The sequence below is a fragment of the Patiria miniata genome, unplaced genomic scaffold (assembly GCF_015706575.1).
Source record: "Patiria miniata isolate m_02_andy unplaced genomic scaffold, ASM1570657v1 HiC_scaffold_7, whole genome shotgun sequence".
In the NCBI taxonomy this organism is placed as follows: Eukaryota; Metazoa; Echinodermata; class Asteroidea; order Valvatida; family Asterinidae; genus Patiria; species Patiria miniata.
The window spans coordinates 9,434,899-9,459,187 of record NW_024037074.1 but is presented as its reverse complement, the minus strand read 5'-3'; the positions used below and the strand labels follow the sequence as shown (position 1 = coordinate 9,459,187).

Here is a 24,289-nt window from a genome sequence, read left to right as displayed (position 1 = left end):
TGACTTCGTTCGTTTATTCAGCTGTTTTTGTCTCCTAAAGTAATAGATCATTTCAGGGACTCATCTGTGATATGAATAGTCTTTACGCCTCATCAGGTAAAAGGCGACCATAAATTTACATTCGTGCAAATGATGTCACGTAGGCTTACGCCACTCGATCAGGGGTACAATGTGCGGAACGGCACGCATCACGCATGTGCAAAGCACCTACGTGAATGCTTTACCGTCCTTATCTATTCGAAACTTTACGTGACATTGGTCACCAATGATTCTTGCTTTGTGCATTCGCCGATATCACTACGAAATCTTTTATTATTTTGTTTTGGCGGACGGCCAATCGATTTGAATACAAAGACACCAATTTGGTGTCTTTGTATTCAAATCGATTGGCCATCGCCAAAACAAAATAATAAAGATTTCGTAATGATATCGTCGAATGCACAAAGCAAGAATCATTTTGAGCAAAACCAAACAAGTTATCAAGTTTAAAAAGTATATTAAAAATGTAGCCATTAACAATTACAGTGAAATCTTCATAAAGTCAAACCTCAACCGGTTCAAAATGCGAATTGACTCAAAAGAGTTTTGAGCTATGGGTTGTATATCCGTATACTACTGACGGCAATGGATTATTTGTGTTGTTTTGAGTTTGACTCTATTTTTGGTAATAGTCTTATAATGTACAGTTATCGGCGTTGTTTTGGACTTTACTTCTCTGAAAAACATGCAAAAAAAAAAAAAAAAATTAGAAAAAAGACATGAATTCGAACTAATGAAATTCTGACTTTTTTACCTCCCTTGTTATTTGTAAAAAAAAAGTCATCCGAAGCCTCAGATTAGAAAAGAAAAAAAAATCGGGTAAAAATGGTGACTCGACCCCACACACCGCGAGGGTACTTCACGGCTCAAACTGCACGATCCTATGCTTGTTAAAATGCCAACTATCATAATATCGTAGGAAGCGCTCAACAACCATGTGATGCGGATCTTGTTTGGAAAAAAAAATAATTCGCAGGCGGGGCTGTGGGTGAGTTTTTCTTATTCCGATATGTAAGAGCGAAGATTGGGTTTCTTCTGGGAGCAGGGAGGTGGTTTGGTTCCTTTGTAGGCGTCACAGATCAACTTCATGAGGGCAGATTCGGCTGCGTTCTGAATGGCCTCCGTGTGCACCTGTAAAGGAGAAACAATTTCACTGCGATTGTAAAACGTACCACTACAATTCCTACTGCAGTAGGCCTACTTGGAATCACTCAATTTGGCTTTATCTAATTACTTCGGCACGTGTCTCTATTTGGGTTTTTGTCTATTTCACCTTCAAGGTATGATACAACCTTGGCACATCAATATTTCAGTTTTTGTTCAATTCTTTTAAAGTCTAACGTGAATGGGAAAACAACGTGGAAAAGGATCCAAGTCTCGAGAGGGTCCATCGGTGAGACTTGGGTTCCGAAAAATTTTCAACTAAACAGTGAATGTTATTCCTTCACGTAACCAAATACACTATAAATAGCCTAGTTATTGGACTTGTTTTCTCTGAAAATGTTAATTGTAACAAAATCGTAAGGTCTCGACTACAACACAGGAGACACATAAATAAGTACAGAGTACCAGAGAACTCACCCCATTCAGCGTGACCCAAGGTACGAACGTATGGCGGGGATTCAGGGCGTTGGTCTTGATGGCCATCTCATGCTCCAAGGCGTTACCCAAAGAGCCGTTGGCGCACCCCACTATTTGGTTGTAGCTCAAACCGTACTTCTTCACGCACTATACAAGAGATAAACAAAGATTATGAAACAAAGCTAACGAGTTCTTCCTTTGGTTTTGTCCATGGTAAGTCATGGCATCTCATTCGGTGCGGAAGATGAAAATAACACCAGATGTTTAGAAATTGTATCAACCTACAGACAAGACCCGGATGTGGCTATATACAATTTGTAGTCGGACAGTCTTTCAGATACCCTGGGGGGGGGGGGGGGGGGGTTGATAATAAGAAATTCATTGTCTGAAACGCATGCCTGTGTTGATAATGCCCTGCATAAACCTTGACTTACTTCTTCAGCGTTAGGTACGGGGTCATGGGTGGCCTCCATGCAGTAGATGGTCTTGAATGCGTTGGGAATGGAGCGAAGTGCAGGATGCAAGATTCCAATACGTTACCGCGCATTCCTGCTCCCCGTGCTGGCACGTGAAGACGTATTCGAGCCTTCCTGCTTTTCCTGTTGAGAGTTATACAGTCGGAGGCAAAACAATTAGGGATAGTTTACATCAGATTACAGCAACTTTATCTCGCGATCTAGTCCAGCATTGCTGTGCAACAAAATCATTTCTGATTGAGTATACATGTACTAACGTATTAAAGTTGAAGCTGAAAATGAAATTGTAGTGATTTTTCCCTCCTTACCAATTCTGGACTTAAACTATTTCGGGTGAAAAAAAAACCCGCTGGCTTTGGCTAGAACAATTGTGAGCGAAATGGAGGTCACTAAACTTGGCACTACCGTATACGTCTTTCTTTTGAAATACGTAATTTGATGCACAATATAATGGCACTATATTTTGGTCTTTAAATACCTTATGTAAATGTTATAGGATGCACAGTAAATGAACTTAAAAGATTAATAAATTAATCCTTGGTCGTATAATCAAGTAATCGATAAGTTATCGACTATAGCCTAATTTTTAACACAAGGGCTTTCGGAAGAGGGTTTAAGTGCAAATAATTCGGAATAAAATTGTTAATGTTCGAGTATCCCGAAAGGAAACTGTCTGACACAACGTACTCTGACGAAGTTAAAATAATCATCTGTTTCCAATATTAATGCATGTATAGGCTTTTAGGGTTGTATATCCGTATACTTACTGACGGCAATGGATTATTTGTGTTGTTTTGAGTTGACTCTATTTTTGGTAATAGTCTTATAATGTACAGTTATCGGCGTTGTTTTGGACTTTACTTCTCTGAAAAACATGCAAAAAAAAAAAAAATTAAAAAAAAGACATGATTCGAACTAATGAAATTCTGCTTTTTTACCTCCCTTGTTATTTGTAAAAAAAAAGTCATCCGAAGCCCAGATTAGAAAAGAAAAAAAATCGGTAAAAATGGTGACTCGACCCCACACACCGCGAGGGTACTTCACGGCTCAAACTGCACGATCCTATGCTTGTTAAAATGCCAACTATCATAATATCGTAGGAAGCGCTCAACAACCATGTGATGCGGATCTTGTTTGGAAAAAAAAAATAATTCGCAGGCGGGGCTGTGGTGAGTTTTTCTTATTCCGATATGTAGAGCGAAGATTGGGTTTCTTCTGGGAGCAGGGAGGTGTTTGGTTCCTTTGTAGGCGTCACAGATCAACTTCATGAGGGCAGATTCGGCTGCGTTCTGAATGGCCTCCGTGTGCACCTGTAAAGGAGAAACAATTTCACTGCGATTGTAAAACGTACCACTACAATTCCTACTGCAGTAGGCCTACTTGGAATCACTCAATTTGGCTTTATCTAATTACTTCGGCACGTGTCTCTATTTGGGTTTTTGTCTATTTCACCTTCAAGGTATGATACAACCTTGGCACATCAATATTTCAGTTTTTGTTCAATTCTTTTAAAGTCTAACGTGAATGGGAAACAACGTGGAAAAGGATCCAAGTCTCGAGAGGGTCCATCGGTGAGACTTGGGTTCCGAAAAACTGTTTCAACTAAACAGTGAATGTTATTCCTTCACGTAACCCAAATACACTATAAATAGCCTAGTTATTGGACTTGTTTTCTCTGAAAATGTTAATTGTAACAAAATCGTAAGGTCTCGACTACAACACAGGAGAACAGATAAATTAAGTACAGAGTACCAGAGAACTCACCCCTTCAGCGTGACCCAAGGTACGAACGTATGCGGGGATTCAGGGCGTTGGTCTTGATGGCCATCTCATGCTCCAAGGCGTTACCCAAAGAGCCGTTGGCGCACCCCACTATTTTGTTGTAGCTCAAACCGTACTTCTTCACGCACTATACAAGAGATAAACAAAGATTATGAAACAAAGCTAACGAGTTCTTCCTTTTGTTTTGTCCATGGTAAGTCATGGCATCTCATTCGGTGCGGAAGATGAAAAAACCAGATGTTTAGAAATTGTATCAACCTACAGACAAGACCCGGATGTGGCTATATACAATTGTAGTCGGACCGTCTTTCAGATACCCTGGGGTGGGGGGGGGGGGGGGTTGATAATAAGAAATTCATTGTCTGTAAAACGCATGCCTGTGTTGATAATGCCCTGCATAATCCTTGACTTACTTCTTCAGCGTTAGGTACGGGGTCATGGGTGGCCTCCATGCAGTAGATGGTCTTGAATGCCGTTGGGAATGGAGCGAAGTGCAGGATGCAAGATTCCAATACGTTACCGCGGCATTCCTGCTCCCCGTGCTGGCACGTGAAGACGTACTTCGAGCCTTCCTGCTTTTCCTGTTGAGAGTTATACAGTCGAGGCAAAACAATTAGGGATAGTTTACATCAGATTACCAGCAACTTTATCTCGCGATCTAGTCCAGCATTGCTGTGCAACAAAATCATTCTGATTGAGTATACAATGTACTAACGTATTAAAGTTGAAGCTGAAAATGAAATTGTAGTGATTTTCCCCTCCTTACCAATTCTGGACTTAAACTATTCTCGGGTGAAAAAAAAACCCGCTGGCTTTGGCTAGAACAATTTGTGAGCGAAATGGAGGTCACTATAAACTTGGCACTACACGTATACGTCTTTCTTTTGAAATACGTAATTTGATGCACAATATAATGGCACTATATTTTGGTCTTTAAATACTTATGTAAATTTATAGGATGCACAGTAAATGAACTTAAAAGATTAATAAATTAACTCCTTGGTCGGTATAATCAAGTAATCGATAAGTTATCGACTATAGCCTAATTTTTAACACAAGGGCTTTCGAAGAGGGTTTAAGTGCAAATAATTCGGAATAAAATTGTTAATGTTCGAGTATCCCGAAAGGAAACTGTCTGACACAACGTACTCTGACGAAGTTAAAATAATCATCTGTTTCCAATATTAATGCATGTATAGGCTTTTACTTATTACGAAAGGAAGGTCTACCTGTGCGTTTCCGTAGGGACCAGTGTCAAGTTCATGATTTTACTAACAGCCGTGTAAGTGTCGTGGAGTTGGCCATTGATGAACATTTGACATCCGGGACAGTAGGATTCGTAGACAGGGGGTGAAATTGACCAACGGCGCATCGCCGATTGGCCGCTGAAACTCTGCACACTGCTTCTCTACCTAAAGTTAAGAAAAGGGAAAAGGCTATAACATCGAAAATTCGCTACTACCTCGAATTTTATTACCTGGTCCTGGTTTTACCGTTTTGAAATCAGCAGAGTGGAGTAAACTGTCTATCCACACAAACTTTTCGAAACCGATTCGCTATGACAAAAGAAATCCAACGAACAAAGGACAAAGGAATCTTTGAAAACTTACATTGCATGCTGGGAAATTTCTGGAGAGCTGCACCACAGTTCTGGCGGGAAACTGCACGACGCTGGAACCGCGTCGACGGTCGACAGCAAAGTTGTGGCAGATGCCACAAGAAACAGAAGCGAAGGAAGCAAACGGCGGTCCATACTTTCCGAAGATGATGGTACAAGTATATTAATACTCAACAATGCATAGACGAAGAATAGATTGTTAGTGGTCACATGATGTTTATCTCCGTGGTTAGTTCACGAGTGACCTTCGGTCTTGTGATTAATACAAACATGCATTGTGAACTGCGGTTGTGAATTTCCGGTCAACTGCTAAAAATAATCGGCCTGATCAGCTGTGCAAATAATTTTATTGTGGCACTAAAGGGGCGTCCCCCGGGCCAGTACGTTATCCCACTGGTCTTGTGACTGTGAACATGGTGCTACAGATCTTTCTATTGTTTGTAAATACTGTCACTGAGCGCCGTTTGTACGGGATGCCGCGATTTTTTCCGTAGGTGGTTGCTCAAAATGTTATGTACAATTCAGTTTCCTTTGAATCGTTGCAAGATACTTATTTCAGTTTTTTCCCCCTTAAAATAAAATGATCTATTATCTCAACGATATACGCAGAGAAGAAAAATAGTCGTTGAAAATGAGCAGCGACGACCTGGATTCGAACCAGGGATCTTTGTATTCATAGCTCAACACGTTATCCACTAAGCTACTGTGGTAGCTCGACGACTCCCGTACCTTAAAACGCTTTAAAGGTAACTGATCGACTAAATAACAATACTCTTCATATTGTTTTGTTTCATGATTAACATATTGGCCCGATCGAAACTATATTGAATCATTCTTCACTTTGGAGCAACCATGGAGCAACCCACCTACGGAAAAGAAATTCGCCTACCACTAGCGCATAAATTGAAGCCGTGGTTGGCAACATATTTTTCCAAAAAAAGTTCTCATTACACCCTCTTTACATAAGAAAAGGGCATGTTTAAGGAATTATTTTGTAGCGTTTGTTGCTAATTTTGTATTTTCAATAATCATATATTTTGTACCCAGTGGCGTAGCCACGGGGGGGGGGGGGGCCCAAGTCGTCGCCCCCCCCCCAACTGAGATTTTGAGTTTCTAAAAAAATTACCATTGATCTACATGACGCCCCCCCCCCCCCCCATGAAATGTTCCAGCCCCCAGCGCTCCCACACTGAAAAATTCCTGGCTACGCCACTGTTTGTACCTATTCTTCATGCTGTTGAACCTTCCATAGTTTGGAAACCTGTGGTCGGCAACATAATGCCAACCACATGTCGGCATATGCATAGACAAAAGTCTATAGTATTTAATGTTATAAAAGCACAGCTGTATTCATCCTTTAGCTTTTTCTGCTTATTTTAATTGCAATTTCGCCTTGCAGATAGGTAATTTACCACATTTACTCAGCAAGTAAACAGAACGATTGTTATGACCAAATAAAATCTGTGAAAACTTTTCTCCACTTTAACAAGAGAAAATTGATGGATATACTAAAAAAACATATATGCAACAAAACATAAAACAAACAACAAAACAAACAGCCCAACAACACAATTAACAACCAATCAAACAAACTTTCTGATAGTGTAATTTCCTTCAGGAAAAGGTGCATTCCATTTCTTTTTGGCTTCTCCCGTGTACGGTCTCTGCTTTTGCCCAAAGTTAGAAATCTTTTGACAATTACCAATTTTTACCAATTATATAGAACATGTTGAATGTAAAGTAACAAGTAAATGTTTAATCTCCCTGGTTCTCATAACCACCTCTTCTTTAAAATAAACACAGTACACCAACAAAGAGGGCGTTTTTTAATTACCATTTTGAGAGCCCCGTGCAGACGGGACACCATTTTGAGAGACCCGTGCAGACGGGACACATCTCACCACGTGTGCATACTGTAATGTACTAGTATATGCACATCATGTTTTATCATGAACGTGCCACAGTTTACTAAGCGTCTTCGCATGAGCGTCATGCGTCGCCAAAGCTTGCACATAATGACAATTCTTTTTAACATATTAAATTATGGCATTTGGTATTTCAGGCATTCTTTAAGCTCAGGCATGAGCTTCTGCATGTCACTTGCTGGTCGGTCTGTCTGTCTGTCCCCGAAAATTGACCAAAAGTATGGTGTTCCATATGTGCCATCAGTGTCGCATTTTCCGGCATCACATTTTTGAGCTCTGCATGGCCGGCATCATTTTGATCGATTTCAGGTCAGACTTTCATGCAAGACTGCTGCAACACGACCACAGCTTATTATGCAATCACACTTGTTTTTAAATCAACTACAAATGGAGATGCTGGGGCGATCTACCTTCACCAGTTTCTTCAATCATCCCAATCTTCAAAAATCACATATGCTTGAGTGGTGTTATACCGAGAATCTTCATTCCATTGGCAAGGGCCTGTCTGGTACTATTAAAAAGTAGAAGCCGTGCCTGCCAAAAAAAAACAATAAAAAATCAAAACTTTACTGGATTTTTACAAAACAGTAAGGACGTTCTTCATGAGATTATTGTAGAAAAGATAAATGGTAATTTTAATAGTCAATAAATTAAAAAATAAAAGACATGACAAACCTCTGCTTGTTGCTTATCTGCGTCTTTCACTCGCAGGACTTTTACTGCGGAAGATGCAAAGTGGCTGAAGACAGTGAAAAAAATCAAAATGTATCACAATTTGTCATTGGATTGATATTACTTAAAGGGAATATACATCATTTGCTTTTGCTGTAATTTTCAGAAATGGATGGAATTGGGGGGTTGGAAATATATAGCAAATATAGTTACACTGACTTTTTTGAGGTTTTGGGTTCGAAAAAGCTATAAAAACCAAGAAAAACGATCATTTTCCTGTAGTCTGGTTCCCTGACTCCATATAAGAAGAAACAGAGCAGTTTACATACATTGGGGAATTGTAAGGTCAGGGAACCAGTCTAGCTGGCTCGTACCCGTTCATAGGTTTGTAATCGATTGCAACAAGTGCGATGGTCAATTGGGGCCAGTATTTGAAAAAAAAGCCAGTTGTTTCCAACGCTGATCGGCCGATCAGCGTTGGAAATTGATACAAAAATACTACTTTTCTTGAAAATGGCAGTATACCAGGTGCCATGATTTTACAGGATGCTTTACACTGTCATTCACTAACAGTCCAGCAAGGTATTTCAAAATGATTTGGTAGTTTTATTTTTTGATGTTTGCAAATGATGTATTTTCCCTTTAACTTTCTTTGCACTAACTGCTTAGTACAGACAAACTTCATTCAAATAAATTACGAACTGAAGTTTCATTTTGATGCTCCCCGTTTCCCAATTAATTTTGCATCGCACTGAAGCACATGTGATGTATGAATCAGCCTGAATGCCATTTCAACAGACAAGATAAACTGTTTTTCGAAACCTTTGCAACCCCAACTTATTTTCCAGAGCAACTTGGGTCTTAAAAATATTTGTATTTTCCTAAAGGCCCCTCTTTAAATCCCAAATTTCTTACGTTTTAATACATAAACGTTTATAGGCAAAGACACCTTCATGGTAAAACCTCAGGAATTCCAGGTTATAAAAAGGGGTCTTTAACAATCCCGAAATCAGAAAAACTGATGACAAATCTCACCCCTGACCTACTCTAAGTGTCTTACCAGAGTTGTAGTAGGTAGACTGTGAGGTGACTGGGCTCCATGGAAGAGTGCGCTTTGGTGACGGCAGTACTGAAGAGACTTAAATGATGGGCAAGTAGAATGGCTTCGGGTTCAGTCAAGGTAGAGGTATCACAGGAGGGATCCAGGGACACACCCGATAATTGCTCAATACTGCAAACAAGAAGTGACAACAAGGTGATTATACTGGGCAAAATTCAAAGGCAAACGTTCGCTATATGATCAAAGACGAGGCATAAAAATCTAACCATAAGGAATGTCCCAGAAAACCTTTTCAGGTCAGACAAATAACTTTGTACAAAACAGACTAAATTATTAAAGCTTGTGGATTAGTTAAGCTCATACCCATGTAGAAAAAGTCAACAAATATTTTTACGCTGATAAATCTGAAGTAGAAAAAATTTAACAATAGGTGGAGCTCTTCATCAACAGATCACTGGTAATGTTTTAGTAAAGTGGATTGCCATATATGCTCAAATATGCTTTTTAGCTGGGGGGGGGGGGGGACTTCAAAGTCGAATTAATACATGCTAGTTTATCAGGAGTGAGATTGACAGAAAATGAAAAATCAACAAAACAATCACAAGTGGGTTTGAGGGTCATCTGATGACCCACAGCAATGAAGGGTCTACCAAAAGGAACCCCAAATGCCAATTTCTTTTGTTCTATCTAAACCTTTATGGGTACCTTAAAAACCTGTGATTTCATCAAAGGGATTTTTTTACAAATCCTGAAATCACAAAAAATCCTGACAAAATCTTATCCCTAGTTTATACTCTGGGCAAATGCGAATGTAAAGACAAATCTGAGCAAATTAGAACCTGTGCGTATTGTTTTCCCTGATGTGATGTTAACTTCATGTCCCATCAGCATTCTCATTAAGTATGAGCCTGTGATGAAACACAGAAGAAAGCCCGTCGTCCAACAACTACAAGTGGAGATTACCGCCATACCTGTAGAGCCTGGCATGTGTGTACTGCAGGAACACACCCGTATCACCCTGGCTTGTCAGGATGCGATTCCAGTCGAAGCGGTAATCATTCATCAGTTTACCCCTGAGATCCTGAACGATCATTGCGGACACCCCTAACTGCTCGGCGACTTCCTCAGGATTATCCAACTGCTTGCTTGCTACAGGTAAAATAAACAAAAACTTGGTTGAAAAATATATAGATGAATGCCACTTTAAAGGGAAGATACAACATCTGCAAACATCACAAAACGAAATGATCAAATTATCATGACATACCTTACTGGATTGCTATAGGAATGACAGTCTAAAGCATTCTGTAAAATCGTGGCTCCTGGTGTGCTGACATTTTCAAGAAAAATGGTATTTTTCCAACGCTGGTCAACTGACCAGCATTGGAAAAAACTGGCTTTTTAAAAAAACTGCTCCTAATTTTTCATAATTAGTTATTTTGCATTTTCTTTGCAATTGATTACACACCTGTGAAGGGGTGCAAGCCTGCTAGACTGATTCTCTGACCTTACAATTCCCCAAAGTCTATAAATTGCTCTGTTTCATCTTAAGTGGGGTCGGGGAACCAGACTATAAGAACATGATTGGTTTTCTTGGTTTTTCCAGCATCTACAAGCCCAAAACGTGAAATAAGTCATTTTAACAATATGTGCTATTTTACTGATCCTCCAAATCATTTATTTCTTAAATTGCAGCAAAAGCAAATGCTGTACATTCCCTTTAATGAACACCACAATACCGAACATTTGACAATGGACTGTGTACACAAGTAACACCTCAATGGTTACAAATGGCAACTTTGGGGAGACCATTTGGGGAGACCACAATTGGAGCGACCGTTGAACGTAGAGCTGACTGTGGCTGGCACTCATGACGTGCAAATTCCACACTCCAAATATTAAAAATGGCGTATAATGCACAACATACGCACACGAACAAGTACAAGCACGTAGTGTGTCTCTCGTACTGGGGCTCTGGAAAGTGGTCACAATAGGCCCTCTACTGTAGGGGTGTGCATTTATGGGTACTATGGGAACCAGGTACCCGATTGACCAAAAAACCACAGGTACCCGGGTACCTGTTAAAGAAACCTAACCCCAAAATTCGAATGTCGGAACTTGATCCTATAATTTGGAACTGGTTCCTGACATCAACAGTCGGTGCTCAGTTCTGATGCACAGCCCTAATCTACTATTCATGCATGGCGGCTGTAAACCCTAAAAGAGCCAAAAGGGGGGGGGGGAACGCATCTTGAAAACTGAAATTTCCCATATACGTCGTGTACATAGAGCAGAATTACCATTCGTACATATGAATAATTAATTAGCTATAATTCCAAAACCCTTTGACCTATAGTCATGAAATTTCTTGGGTATGTTCATGATGAGTTGCTCTCTGCATGTACCGAGTTTCAACATTTTTCGTCGCTCGATGGCCGAGATCTTAGGAGGCCCCCCCCCCCAGCGGCAGCTGAAATAGCACTGTTGAACGCCCACTCTGCCGAACACTCTTTCGACCCGTTTGTCTTGGTGGAGTTTACTTACATGCTGTCTCGTGCATGTTGTGCAGCATACGATTCCTAGCTTCATCAAGGATATCTCTGAGTAACACCACATTGCCCGTCCTTGTCTGCATACCCAGCACTCGGCCAAACTTGATGTGGTGACACCTGTTCTGACGAGATGAATAAGAGGAGTATGCCAAATTGAACAGGTGGTAATGCAAAGTTGGCCTTGAGGTTTTGTGAGGTTTAACGAGGTTTTGTGAGGTTTAACAGGGTTTTACAGGGTACCTCAGGCTCCTTGCTAGAGTTACTGCTTGCTTAATTCTAAATGCTTCCCTAAAGGCAATTGTTAACACAGACGCCTCTAGCATTAAAAGTGATGAGTTTGCCAGTGTTGTAGTCGAGTCCACCACAAGTCCGTCAAGTCTTCAAATTGCAAGTCAAGGCACAGACTTTACAAATGTGACAAAAGCATCCTTCCGTTTGATATTGTTCATCATCTATTACTTGTGACCGGGCTTGTGACGCGACTTGCGATGGTAGACCTGTAGTGGACTCGATTCCAACAACGGCTTTGGCTATGCTGGGCATGAAGAAAGGAAGCTGAAGAAATTAGACCAAAAAGAGGAGTCTAGAACTAGCACGCCTATCAACACAGCTGATCATGCAACTGTCCTCATGAGCAACGAAACAGCACCCATGAGATAATAAAAATTCCTTGCACTTGCGATGATTTCGATTAAATAATTCCCGCACCTGTCAGCCAAGTCGAGGTTCATCTTCTTCAGCACTCCTCTCAGCTGACAGAAATGCCCCTCCTGACTCTTATCCACCACGTAGTACATCCCATCGTAGCGGTGTGTCTCGTAACGGTCGATGGCAGCGGCGATGTCTCTGGTCAGGTACAGAGTAGTTCCGTCGCTTTTTAACAACGTGGCGAACTTAGATTGGGGTAGGCTCAAGTCGTGGAGATCAACGATACCAGTTCCCTCTCTATATTAACAAAATTGAGATGTATGAGTGAAGGACTTGGATATTGAAGTGGTAATCAGTTTTTCGTTCATCGCTTGTAGGATGTACTGTACTGGTTGGTAGGAGGTCCTGGGTTCGAGTCCCACCAGAGCCAAGCTTGTTCGCACATAATCCTTTTTAGATAGTACCTAGTATGCATGTAAAGTACTTATAATAATGTTGGTGAAGGGCAAGGCCTATTATATTACAAATACTGCAAGTAAAACCTGTGCGATCCCCCTGGCATCCTGGCAGTTTGTATATATGTACAGGCAGTATAGGACAATTTACAGTGACGGCCTTGATTGTCCACCCGGCAAGTACCAGTTCTCAATTGAATGGGGAATTTGGGTTAAATGGGTAGTTAAGGTGTGACACCGGACTTTCTGCGGCCTAGTCTTGGTGCGTTGACTGCGTTCCCCTTGCCACTGCAGCATATGTTAGAGTCATTAGTAATACTGAGCTGAGCTCTCCAGAGACCTCGTACTTATCCATATTGGAAAGGATTCTTTTAAAGTTAGTCTTCTCTCCACACCTTTTGGTTGAGATTGATGACTGAACTAACAGTGAAATGGAACACACACACTAACTGAGACAAGGACACACAGAAGGAAAACGCGATAGCAAATTTCCCCTGTCTGGCTTGATAGCCCGGGGGATAAAAATAGCATACGTTTTGATTTGTGACATTTTATTAAGAAGATGTTCTCCAGTCATTCAGCAATATTCTCTAGTCAATCTTAAAACCACAAAATAAATCAACAAACTTGAACACATGAGAAAATGGTAACATACATACTCGGACTGTACAAGCAAGCCTTTATCTTTGAGTATTCTTAGCAGACTGTGTGCCTTCTCTCCATACTGAGACTCCCACGCATACTCATCAAAGGCTATACCTAACCTCTGCAAATAGGGAAAGAACATATCAAATGAGTGTTGAAAGAAGACCAGAAAAAAACACCTGGATTTTGTTTTCAGTAAATTGCTGAGTTCGTGCAAGAGTGCTAGTGCTCTCAGGACAATGTAGGATTGAACCCACACACAAGGCCTGTTCATACTTCACACGAATGTGAATGAGAAGTGAATTTGACGTTAAGAAACATTCACAGCCTATAGGTGTGTTTCCTGGCTTTAGCAAGAATTTGAAGAAAAAAAAGGTGCGTCAATTTGTTTTGTGTTGCAAAACAGGGTGTCCTAGTTGCTAAATGGGTCCCTGCTGTTTACAATTTGTGTAACAAAATGAGTAGGCTAAAATAGATTAAGGCGCATCCAAAAGACACCAAGACATCCCTTGTGCTAACATGTTGGAGTGTTCCTCTACAAAGACACTTTTGGTAAGTGCAAATATTGTTAATGACCAGTAAGTACATGCACTCTGTTGAGGGGACCATACTACTGAATGCGGTTTCACTGAGAGACGTTGTCATAGAGGGAAATATTGATTTGCATAGGAACCACTGTACATGTATCTCATTATGCCATTACAAACCAAACACTCTATTAAATGTGCAAGGTGTACAATCATTTGCCAGACTTTACCTTATAAGTTGCTGAATATTCCAAGGTGCTTAAATCTCTGAATCTCCTCCATAGACCAAGGCAGTTGGAGTCTCCTGAAAATTGAACAGTTATACCCTGGGCATTGTTACATCCATACAGCATCGCATGAATCGCCAATGAAAAAAATTCAGCACGATAACCACATTTGTATTGTAAACATTTAACATGTGCCTGAATCCACATATACAGGTATGCTGTCTGTATTTTAAAGTGGCATTTAGAGAAAGTTTCAAATTCAACAAAAATTAATCGCACAATTAATACAATAGAATAGTCATCATTCCCCCCCCCCCCCCCCCAACTGGAAATTTGTTAGTCCTACATCAGGCATGCAACTGTACATTCACAAAAAAAAGAGGAGATTCCAACATTCAGAAGACTTTGTACAGTGTTTTTCTATTTTGAATGACAGAAATGGGAATAAAAAAAGAGGAAATCAGCTGATCCGAGGAAAAGTTGCATGCCTGCTACGTGATGTATAAGTGACCATGGTTAACAGGTTTAACAGAAATTGCCCCCCCCCCTGTAACGTCCATTCCTCACCCCACTCGCCCCCTATGGTGAAAACCCTGGTTACGCCACTGCATATATCAATCGTCATGTGTAGTTCATGAGCTAATAAACTGGGAAGACAAAATAGAGTGTACAACGTAGAACAATTCTTGTGCATAAACTCAGTTTTCTTTCAAAGTAGTCAGCAGGATAAAAACACCAAATGGAGTTTTTCAGCATAGTAATGCATAATAATAGCCGCTGCATATATCTTTGTGTGTACGTTTTTAGTTCATAAGCAAATAAATCGGGAAGACGAAATATGTGTATAGTGTAGTTACAGTTTTAATGCATAAACTCAGTTTTCTTCCAAAAGTAGTCAGCAGGATAAAACAAACCAAATGGAGTTTTTTTCAGCATAGTAATGGATTTTACAACCATTCATGGAAGTAGCTTTTGACATGACACACCTCAGCATACCAAAATGCCATGAAAAAAAGTAAAGGTAAAGGGGTGAACCTGTGCTCACAGGAATGGAGTGCCCATCTCTTCTTCAAAGCGATTGGGCCACACTCGAGTCCATGAAATGCTGCTGCAAGGGGATCGCCACAGCTCCTCCACAGCGAGTCTGTTGAGCATTGAGTAATGCCGGTACCCATTTAACACCTGGGTTGAGAGGAGTAATTGAGGTCAAGCGCCTTACTCAAGGGCACCACACGCATGGCCACAGCGGGGCTCGAACCCACAATCTCACGATCATGAATCCTGTGCCCTACCCCTAGACCACACTTGCCCCAAAATGCCATATATTACCTTTATCCATAGCTTGGGAGAATTCCTGTACTTCTTGGTGAACCCTTGGGTCAGATTTGGCTTCCTCGTTGACCCGTACGTACACATCAAACAAATGCTGTATGGGATTCTGGGCTAGTTCCTCCTCGCTTCCATATCGCTGGAAACCGACACCCAACAATCCTGACAATGGGATCAAACAAATTGGACAGGAGAAAAGGAAAATAAGGTCTTGCAGTTTGAAGCTCCGTGGGTTTATCCATGTCACAAAAGGGAACGCGAATGCGAGTTTGTAACATCAGGGCAAGAGCTCGACCCGTGAATTGGCAAATGTTGAACTCATTTCAACTCCTGCAAATTTCGCAGAGAATGCTTCCTGACGTCAAATTCGCATTGCATGCGCATGAACTTACTTTTATTCAATGCAAATCTTCAAATGTTAAAATTGAGTGGGCTCCTTCATTTTTTTTCTTATGTTACCTTAACCCTAACCCCCTAGGCCCTTGTTGCTTACAACCATCCTCAATCCTCCAAAATTTTGCAACTCCGCCTAAATTTTTCAAAATTGTCAGACAGTCCTGCCTCAAAATGCATTCATCCTCAATCCTCCAAAATCCTCTTGTGCTTCAATCACCATTCATCCTCAATCCTCCAAAATCCTCATGTGCTTCAATCACCATTCATCCTCAATCCTCCAGAATCCTCATTTGATTCAATCACCATTCATCCTCAATCCTCTAGAATCCTCCAAAACCGCCAGGAGGATTTTGGAGGAGTGAGGTGGGTTAGGGTTAACAAACCTAGTTTGCTTACCAAACTGCACTCCCCAGTCCCCGAGAAAGTTCATCCTTGTTACGTCGTGGCCCATGGCAGCATGCAGATTAGCGACGCAGTTACCAATCAGCGTGGACCTCAGGTGACCTGCGTGGAATGGCTTGGCAATATTGGGAGAACTGGAAATACAAACACAAAAACACACCAAAATAAAAACAGTTTCATAACAATTGCCTCTAACTTCTCAATGGACCCTGGAAAAATTGATGTGCAGCGCAAACAAGCAGGATTCATGAAGCAAAGCAAATGAGCAAATTGAGCTGATGTTATACAAATAATGAATGTTTGTGAGTGCAATGGTAAGAAAAATTTCATGAGGTGACAGATGGAATGGAACATTTCATCTGTCACTGAATGAAATTATTCTTTCCATTGCACGAACGTGAACCATTCATTATTTGTTTTATATAACACCTGAATAAATCCTTGTCATCTGATTGGTTGACTTTTATTTGCCAATTTATTCAGGTCAAAAACTGTTTGAAAGTTTGACAAGGAAGTTCATCATATTTAACTTATGCAAACTGTTCAACAGGTTGAGAACCATCATATTCAAGTACACCGCCAGCAGCGATGACACCGTGCAATGGAAGTTCTATTCACTGTTCAATGGAACTTCCATTGCACTGTGCGCTGCGCGCTGCGCACGCGCCGTGCATTGGGACGAATAATTCAATAACATGTGATCAATGATCCACTAATCAGATGACGGGGATTTATTCAGGTGTTGTATAAAGCCAAATGTTTATTATAACGGTGTTTGTTATGGCGGCGTTTCACTGTACATCCATAAATTGTGTCATGAAAGTGGGGATAAATAACGGCAGTCCTGGGCACTACAGTGGCAGGGCAGTGCAGTGAGGCAATGGAAACACTGATATTTCAGGATGACATTTTTACAGTTTACCTAAATTCCACAATCATCCTCTGTCTCTGCATGTCTGTCCATGGCTCTGGCGTCACCCCGTACCGGTCAGCTTCAAGCTGGACTTGCTCCAGGACTTTTTGGGCCATCATGGACGGACTCACATGAAATTTGACCAATCCGTTGCTCGCAACTTTGACGTGATGGACATGAGCAGGGCAGGTCATCTGTTGGAAAATTAAGCACACTTTATTTCTGCCGGTGTTCGAGAGGGCCAGACTACAGACCTTATTGTCTCTCGTGTCACTTGTGGGCCGAGCAGTGCAATCATATAGAAGTACCCAATAACACCAATTAACCTGCCTACCGTTTGATCAGTCGCAGACAGAAATCAACTCCCCCCTCCTTATGGGCTCTGTGCGCCAACAAAGGAGGGCGCCTTTTTATCACTTTTGAGAGCCCCTTGAACAGGACACCACATGTGCGTACAGGACTGGTTTGCGCGCAAAGTACGCACGACTTATTTACCCTGAATGTGCACAAAGCTAAGCCATAGCGTCTTCGCGCGTGAGATCAGGCGTCGTCAGCGCGCGAATACGTACGTATGCAAAGTACGCACGACTAGGCTTACCTTGTCTTATTCATTAGAAATACACAGTTATACTCCTACATGTGTAACTTTGGCAACTTGTCCTATTCATTAGAAATAATACTCCTACATGTATAACTTTGGCAACTTCACAGTAAACTTACAGATATACCCTTCTGACTAAGGTCTATATTTACTGTAAGAACAACTTTCTATCTAATCGCCTTTTGTGTTGGAGGCATCGAAGTGAAATACTATGGCTCTGTGCACATGTACCCAATCTAAGCCAGAAAAGGATAGTTGGAGGTGACCTAGACTGGTTCCCGATCCATCCAGTGCATATTTGGAATGTATCCAAAGTTATTGGAGGCGGGGATTAGTCTCGGAGACCATTGGAAGTTGAATTTGGACGTATTTGTGCGCCGACGACGCCTGACGCTCACACAAAGTCGCGGTGGCTAATGGCTTTGGCACATTCAGGAAGTCGCGTGTACTTCGCGAGCGAACCAGTAAAGTACAGTACGCGCACGCTGTGTGTCCCGTCCACGGAGCTCTCAAAAGAGGTAGAAACGTGCCCTCTTTTGTTGGTGCAGGGAGCCCTATAGCTACCTTAGTTTTTTCCAACAGAGATCATGTTTGAAAGGGATCACTTTGTGTACATTTGAACTTTACCTTGGAAGCAATTTTCTCTGCAAACTCTTGCAAGCCTTTCCCCGACGGTGTACTGCCTGGTGACACATGCTTCTGAAACAGGGGTTTCACACTCAAACCATACTCCAGAACAATCCTGTGTATAAAACATAAAAAAAAAAAACACCAGCATGTCATTAAAAAAAATGTTTTTTTCACGGTGAGTGTGTAGATTAGGCCCCCCCCCCAACTTTTGCTTCCGATTACATTTAAAAATAGGGTAGGTTGGATAGGGAAATTTTTTTTTTGCCAATTTTTTTGTGCACGATCGTATGGAGGCGTCTCTGTGTTGTCAAGGGTAAAAGGTAGAAATTGATGGTTATCGGTTTTCCCCATTTTGCCCATAAAAAAATTAGGGTAGGCGCTAAGTAAAACTTTTTTTTGGCCTTTGGGCCTATATTTCAAAACAAGACATGGCTGATAAAAAAAGTCACAGACAACTCAACTGTCGAAAACTCGACACTTCTGACATTATGCTCAGCCAGTCATAAGGATCGAGACAGACCACATTGTCTGACATGAGTTTTCACCTCTTCTTCCTTGAACAGAAATTCACAAGTGAGATTTACTCTAGGATGGTAACTGCAAACTGACAGTTGCGACTACAAAACCTTCACATCCGATTCGGCTATACTAAACATCGTGTTTAGCTTCTGATTTTTGTGCTCAAAACGTACCAAACATTGTCGTTACAAAATGCTAACAGAAGAGCTATTATTTCCCCAAGGAATAGAAGGGGATATCTATTGCTGTAGGTAGTAAACTAAAAAACTGTGCAATCACATGATTTAACAGTCGGCAACTCTTCAAAGTCATCTGTCACTAACTAACAGGGCATGCAGGGTGAAGTTCTGAAGGGCGCTATTTATTGAACAGTGAGTACCAGAGCACCAGCAGCATAACATGGCTATAGCAAAGAATCGCTATTACGAACGTCTTCTGTAGATCCCGCGATGTTCGTTATAGCGGTGTTCCACTGTACTTTCCCACAAATTATGCATTTGAGATCAGGTAATAAACACATTTGAATGAGTATAGAGTGTGAGTATTATATGACATTGTATACAAGTGAAAATACTGTACCTTTTCTTGGTAACAGGAAGTGGGGATATCAATGGCAGAATGCTCTCTTCAGTCAAACCAGTCGCCTTGGAAACCTGTATAAATTTCAACATGACGACAGTTTGTAAGAAACAGCTTTTGAACTTTACAGAAATTTTGCAGAAACTAGGGCTGTAGTTAAAAACATAAAGAGGGTCAGTAGGCCTATAATTAAGAAAACGTTTACTGAGGCTGCAGAGCTGGAGTTTCGGGGAGCCACAAAAACTGTTTTCAAAAATAACAAGAAATCAGGGTGTCCTCCACTACACTAAGTTTCAGTATGTACTATGAATGATGTACTACGCTAGTCTATACGCGTAAGAGTTGGCCGCGTACGAGGTGATATCGCGTACGACTCCGAGGTCCAAATCCGAGTTGGCTCGCGTATGATTTGTCCTGTGTAGTGCGTATGGGGCAGGGCCAACTTTCAGTTGCAATTGTTTATGTGTTTATAGTGTATTAAATAGGAGTAGCTCCTCTTAGAAAAAGGAAATTTTTATTTTAGCTTAGATGTCCCTCCCCCCTTTGTCATAGTTAGTGTTCCCCCCTGTTTGTTTATTTTAGGTCCCCCTAGAAATCCTGCCACATGGTCAAGCCACTTTTAGTTCAACCAGCAGACCAACAGAGACAACTTCATAGTAGGCCTACATGTATACCCGTATCTTATGTTCCTCCAAACTGGAGTGGTCTGTCCTGTTTGAACTCTCTGCTCGTCATTTGGTTTTTCTGCCCGAGTGTATTTTCTACACTGTAAGGTCCATAAATTCACACTGTGTTGGTTTTTGGGTTTAGTCTTTTTTAAGCTTAGTCTTGATTTTCGTGGTTTTGGTTTTATAATTGGCAGTGGATATTTTGCCGGAGATGGCAAACCTTTAGTAAACGTTAGCTTGCCGGATATGCTCTGAACATAGGCCTAATTATGCACAGTTACTGTTGTACTTAGACATTTTCCAGTGACAAATTTTAGTCTGGCTCCATGCCAATATTATCGTTGTAACTTCGTATTCACAAGATGGGAATCAGACCATTTTATAATTTCGGACTTTATTTCTTTGCTTGCCGGCATTACCTCCGGCAAAATATCCACTATCTTTATAATTATCCAGTCATTTTGGAAGTTCTTGTATCGTCAGTCCACCTAAAACGACGACGATCTACATGTATTTTGAACTTAAGCACTCATTCAATTTGCGTTGGACAACGCACGCGCACTGCAAGCGTAATACCTGCGCTGATTATGATGACTCAAGGATAAATTAATTTTTGTCTTTTTTTGTTCGAAATCTAGAATTTGTGTCTGTGTCTCTATTTATTCAATTTCCTCGCAACTTTTCCTTTCAACTTCGATTCTGAAAGATAGTGGTTGAATTTTCACGGATAAATTTGCAACTCAAAAAAATAATTGTGAGTATTATTGATGCCCCAATACTTGTCTTAGTCTTTGACATGTGGACAAGCCAGTAGGTGCTTTCAACATGTTGATGATGTTCAATCAAGGCAGTGGATATTTTGCCGGAGACAGCAAACCTTCAGTGAACGTTAGTTTGCCGGATATGCACTGAACATGCGCAGTTACTGTTTTTTTTTTTACTTAAACATTTTCCGGTGACAAATTTTAGTCTTGCTCCATGCCAATATTATCGTTGTATTTCTGTATGTACAAGATGGGAATCATACCATTTATAATTTCGGACTTTATTTCCCTTTAAAAAAAATCCTCCAGAGCCACAAATCTGAAAAAGAAAAAGTAATACTCTGCAATAAAATGTTTGAGACATTAAAATAAATAAAAAGAAGAATATTCTTATTTATTTGGGGATGGAAAAAAAAAACTTAAAATTGTGGCGGGGACCAGGATTCGAACTCGTGACATCCCACTCACCAGAGTCACTGCTTAACCACTGCACCGACTGTGCTACACAACTTAGATGGGAATTATAATTCAGCCCTATCTTAAAGAGTACAGCGCCCTCTGTTGATATGGATTACCGCCGGCAAACCTAGTAAACGTTAGTTTGCCGGCGTTACCGCTGGCAAAATATCCACTATCTTCAATCAAAGGTATTTTGGTCAAGTTTTTTGCGTGATTTTTGGCAACTTTTGTGGTGAACTATGGAAATTGCAACATTGAGAATTTTTCCATAATGATTCCGAGTTCCACTTGGCCATGTGAACCGGCATCTAGCCCCATAAATGTGGCCTATTTACTGGACTGCCTCCGTAAACATAGGCCACACATCCACATGTACAAAAACGTGTCGACTTTGCCAAATTTTGATTTTCACATTTAGACTTACTTTGTAGGTTTTTTTTGCTTTAGAAGCATTCTCACCCTCTATATAGGCTAATCAGAAAGTGCTGCCTTTTTCAGATGTCCATTTTTCGTGAAATTTCCAGATACATTTGCACACGTTTGCGTATCAAAATTCAACATGAAATTTCACAAAAATTAGACATCTGAAAAAGGCAGCACTTTCTGAAAAGCCTATATAGAGGGTGAGAATGTTAAGTTCTAAAGCAAAAAAACCCTACAAAGTAAGCCTACATGTGAAAATCAAAATTTGGCAAAGTCGACACGTTTTTGTACATGTGGATGTGTGGCCTATATTTACGGAGGCAGTCCAGTAAATAGGCCACATTTATGGGGCTAACCGGCATCATGACCATGCTAACTGGGGCGCTATCCGAGAAGTAGGCCTAGAACTCCTTTTTTGACATTTGGGATGTTGGTCTGTCACACTAGCATGACTAGCATCCCACTATCATGACTATGGTATTGACAGACCAACATCCCAAATGTCAAAAAAGGAGTTCTACTTTTCGCATGTCCATGATGTCTAGCGCCCCAGTTAGCATGGTCATGATGGTTCGCATGGCCAAGTGGAACTCGGAAGCCTGCTGATATTCAACTTTCAAGAAGGTGTACAATCAATAGGATTAGGAAGATGATCATGATATCGTCTTTTAACCTTACATAGGAAAGGGGTCCTAAAAGTAAGGATTATACATCGTAGCATAAAATAGCCTACCTGAACAGCAATAAGTCTTTTTAAAACGACCGCCATTTCAAAAGAAGCAATTGCAAGGCGTTAATACACCCATGGAGGTAGTAATTCTATGATACACCTGACATGACCTACATGTATCATCAAACGACGGCGCGGTCAGCGCTGAGCGCCCAGCTCTCACGGCAAGGTCGCCCAATGCGATGCACATGTGTCACTCTAACACCGGTCAAATGAGGGCGCCATTCTATTAAAGGTTGCAACCATTGATCTCCATATGGAGATCAATGGTTGCAACCTATGGTTGCAACCATTGATCTCCATATACACAGTCTGTGTACATTGTATATGGAGATCAATGGTTGCAACCCTTCAAGTAAATTCCCATAGACACTAGTGCTAAATGCCCATACTTCAAATTTCTTTTAAAAAATACTCGGATCTCACACAGGTGTTCAAGCTGTACAGAAAAATGATGATCAACATGTCATCTTTCGTTTTCCTTTCATTTTTCGGTGGGTTGACCGTTAACATTTCCCTACAAACTAAGCCTAAATGTGAAAATCAAAATTTGGCAAAGTGCGAAACGTTTTTGTGCATGTGGATGTGTAGCGCGCGCCGGTGTGACAGGTAATTCTGTCCCCCTGGTAAATGTGTCCCCCGGACACATTTACCGGCTCGTGACCCGGTAAATGTGTCCGGGGGGACACTTTTACCGAGGTAAATGTGTCCCCCTCCAGGTAAAAATGTCCCCCTGTCCAACGGTGATCAAAGTGTCCCCCTGGTATTGTGTCCCCATGCAGTATGTACTGAGAGCAGCAGCGTGTCGCACGCGCCAGTACATGCTGCAAGATTTGAGGTAGTGATTATAACCTGTGTACATATGCGTCTCCCTCTACAATGGAAATTCGTCCAATAGGAAATTTCGTTACGCGGCTATGATGGGAACACAGACCAATCCAAGGACACGTTGTATCATACTATCAATGAGACAAGGGCCATCGCCATGCATCGCCGCTGTGTTGACCCATGGAGGAAGGAATAGACATGGTTGACCTATCGCGGTAGAATCGCGATAGACTTCACCGTCGAAACATTGTGTTCACGTATCATGTAATAGACTAGTTTAATTATTTTTTATATTCATGAAGGGCAGACTAAAACTTAGTCCAAAATGTGTACCTTGTAGAGTGAATTCATCAAATCAATAACCTTCCGGGTTTCAAAAGAGGGGGACAAAAAAACCTGGGGGACAGAAATACATGGATGGGACAGAATTACCTGGAGGGGGACAGAATTAACGGGCCAGGGAGGACACTTTTTACCTAGGTAATTCTGTCCCCCCCCCGGACACTTTTACCGGGGGACAGAATTACCTTCCACACCGGCCGTGCACATGCTGTAGGTGCACCGTGCGCGTACCGCCCCGGCTCTTGTTGTGGGGTCGTATCATAAGTCCGACGCCGCCATAGAGTAAGGTTGCAGACCAGTAAATCGGTCCGAAATTGCCTACGCCGGCCAAATCACGATTTGCACGCCCTCAAAATCTTCAGTATTTGAGCATTCTGTGGGCCATGAACTTGAGGGTTTTTAGAAAATATGGGTGGAAGCCGTGCAAAGGACTGTGAGCTTGTAGTTCCGTTCAATTTTAAAGAAATTGGGGTCCTTTAAAGCGCTCTATTTTACCATA

General features: G+C 41.2%; 1 protein-coding gene and 1 pseudogene across 1 annotated transcript; both read right to left on the bottom strand.

Annotated features, from left to right (window-relative positions):
* Positions 1 to 29: 29 nt before the first annotated feature.
* LOC119744945 lies at positions 30 to 7,363 on the bottom strand (annotated as a pseudogene).
* LOC119745950 (probable arginine--tRNA ligase, mitochondrial) lies at positions 6,853 to 22,819 on the bottom strand. Its single transcript, XM_038222662.1, has 14 exons — positions 22,624 to 22,819; positions 19,577 to 19,650; positions 18,476 to 18,590; positions 17,257 to 17,441; positions 16,329 to 16,468; positions 15,537 to 15,698; positions 14,211 to 14,284; positions 13,468 to 13,574; positions 12,414 to 12,650; positions 11,698 to 11,822; positions 10,125 to 10,302; positions 9,154 to 9,324; positions 8,097 to 8,160; positions 6,853 to 7,955 (listed from the first exon to the last, which is right to left on the bottom strand). Exons 1-14 carry the CDS (start codon positions 22,657 to 22,659, stop codon positions 7,869 to 7,871), a joined length of 1,755 nt encoding a protein of 584 aa, XP_038078590.1. The 5' UTR covers positions 22,660 to 22,819; the 3' UTR covers positions 6,853 to 7,868.
* Positions 22,820 to 24,289: the final 1,470 nt, after the last annotated feature.

Coding starts and splice junctions, on each gene's coding strand:
- LOC119745950 (XM_038222662.1), bottom strand. CDS start 22,659: ATGGCGGTCGTTTTAAAAAGACTTATTGCTGTTCAG. Junction 17,442..18,475: donor CAGAGAAAATTGCTTCCAAG/GTAAAGTTCAAA, acceptor ATTTTCCAACAG/ATGACCTGCCCTGCTCATGT. Junction 9,325..10,124: donor ACACATGCCAGGCTCTACAG/GTATGGCGGTAA, acceptor TCTTGTTTGCAG/TATTGAGCAATTATCGGGTG.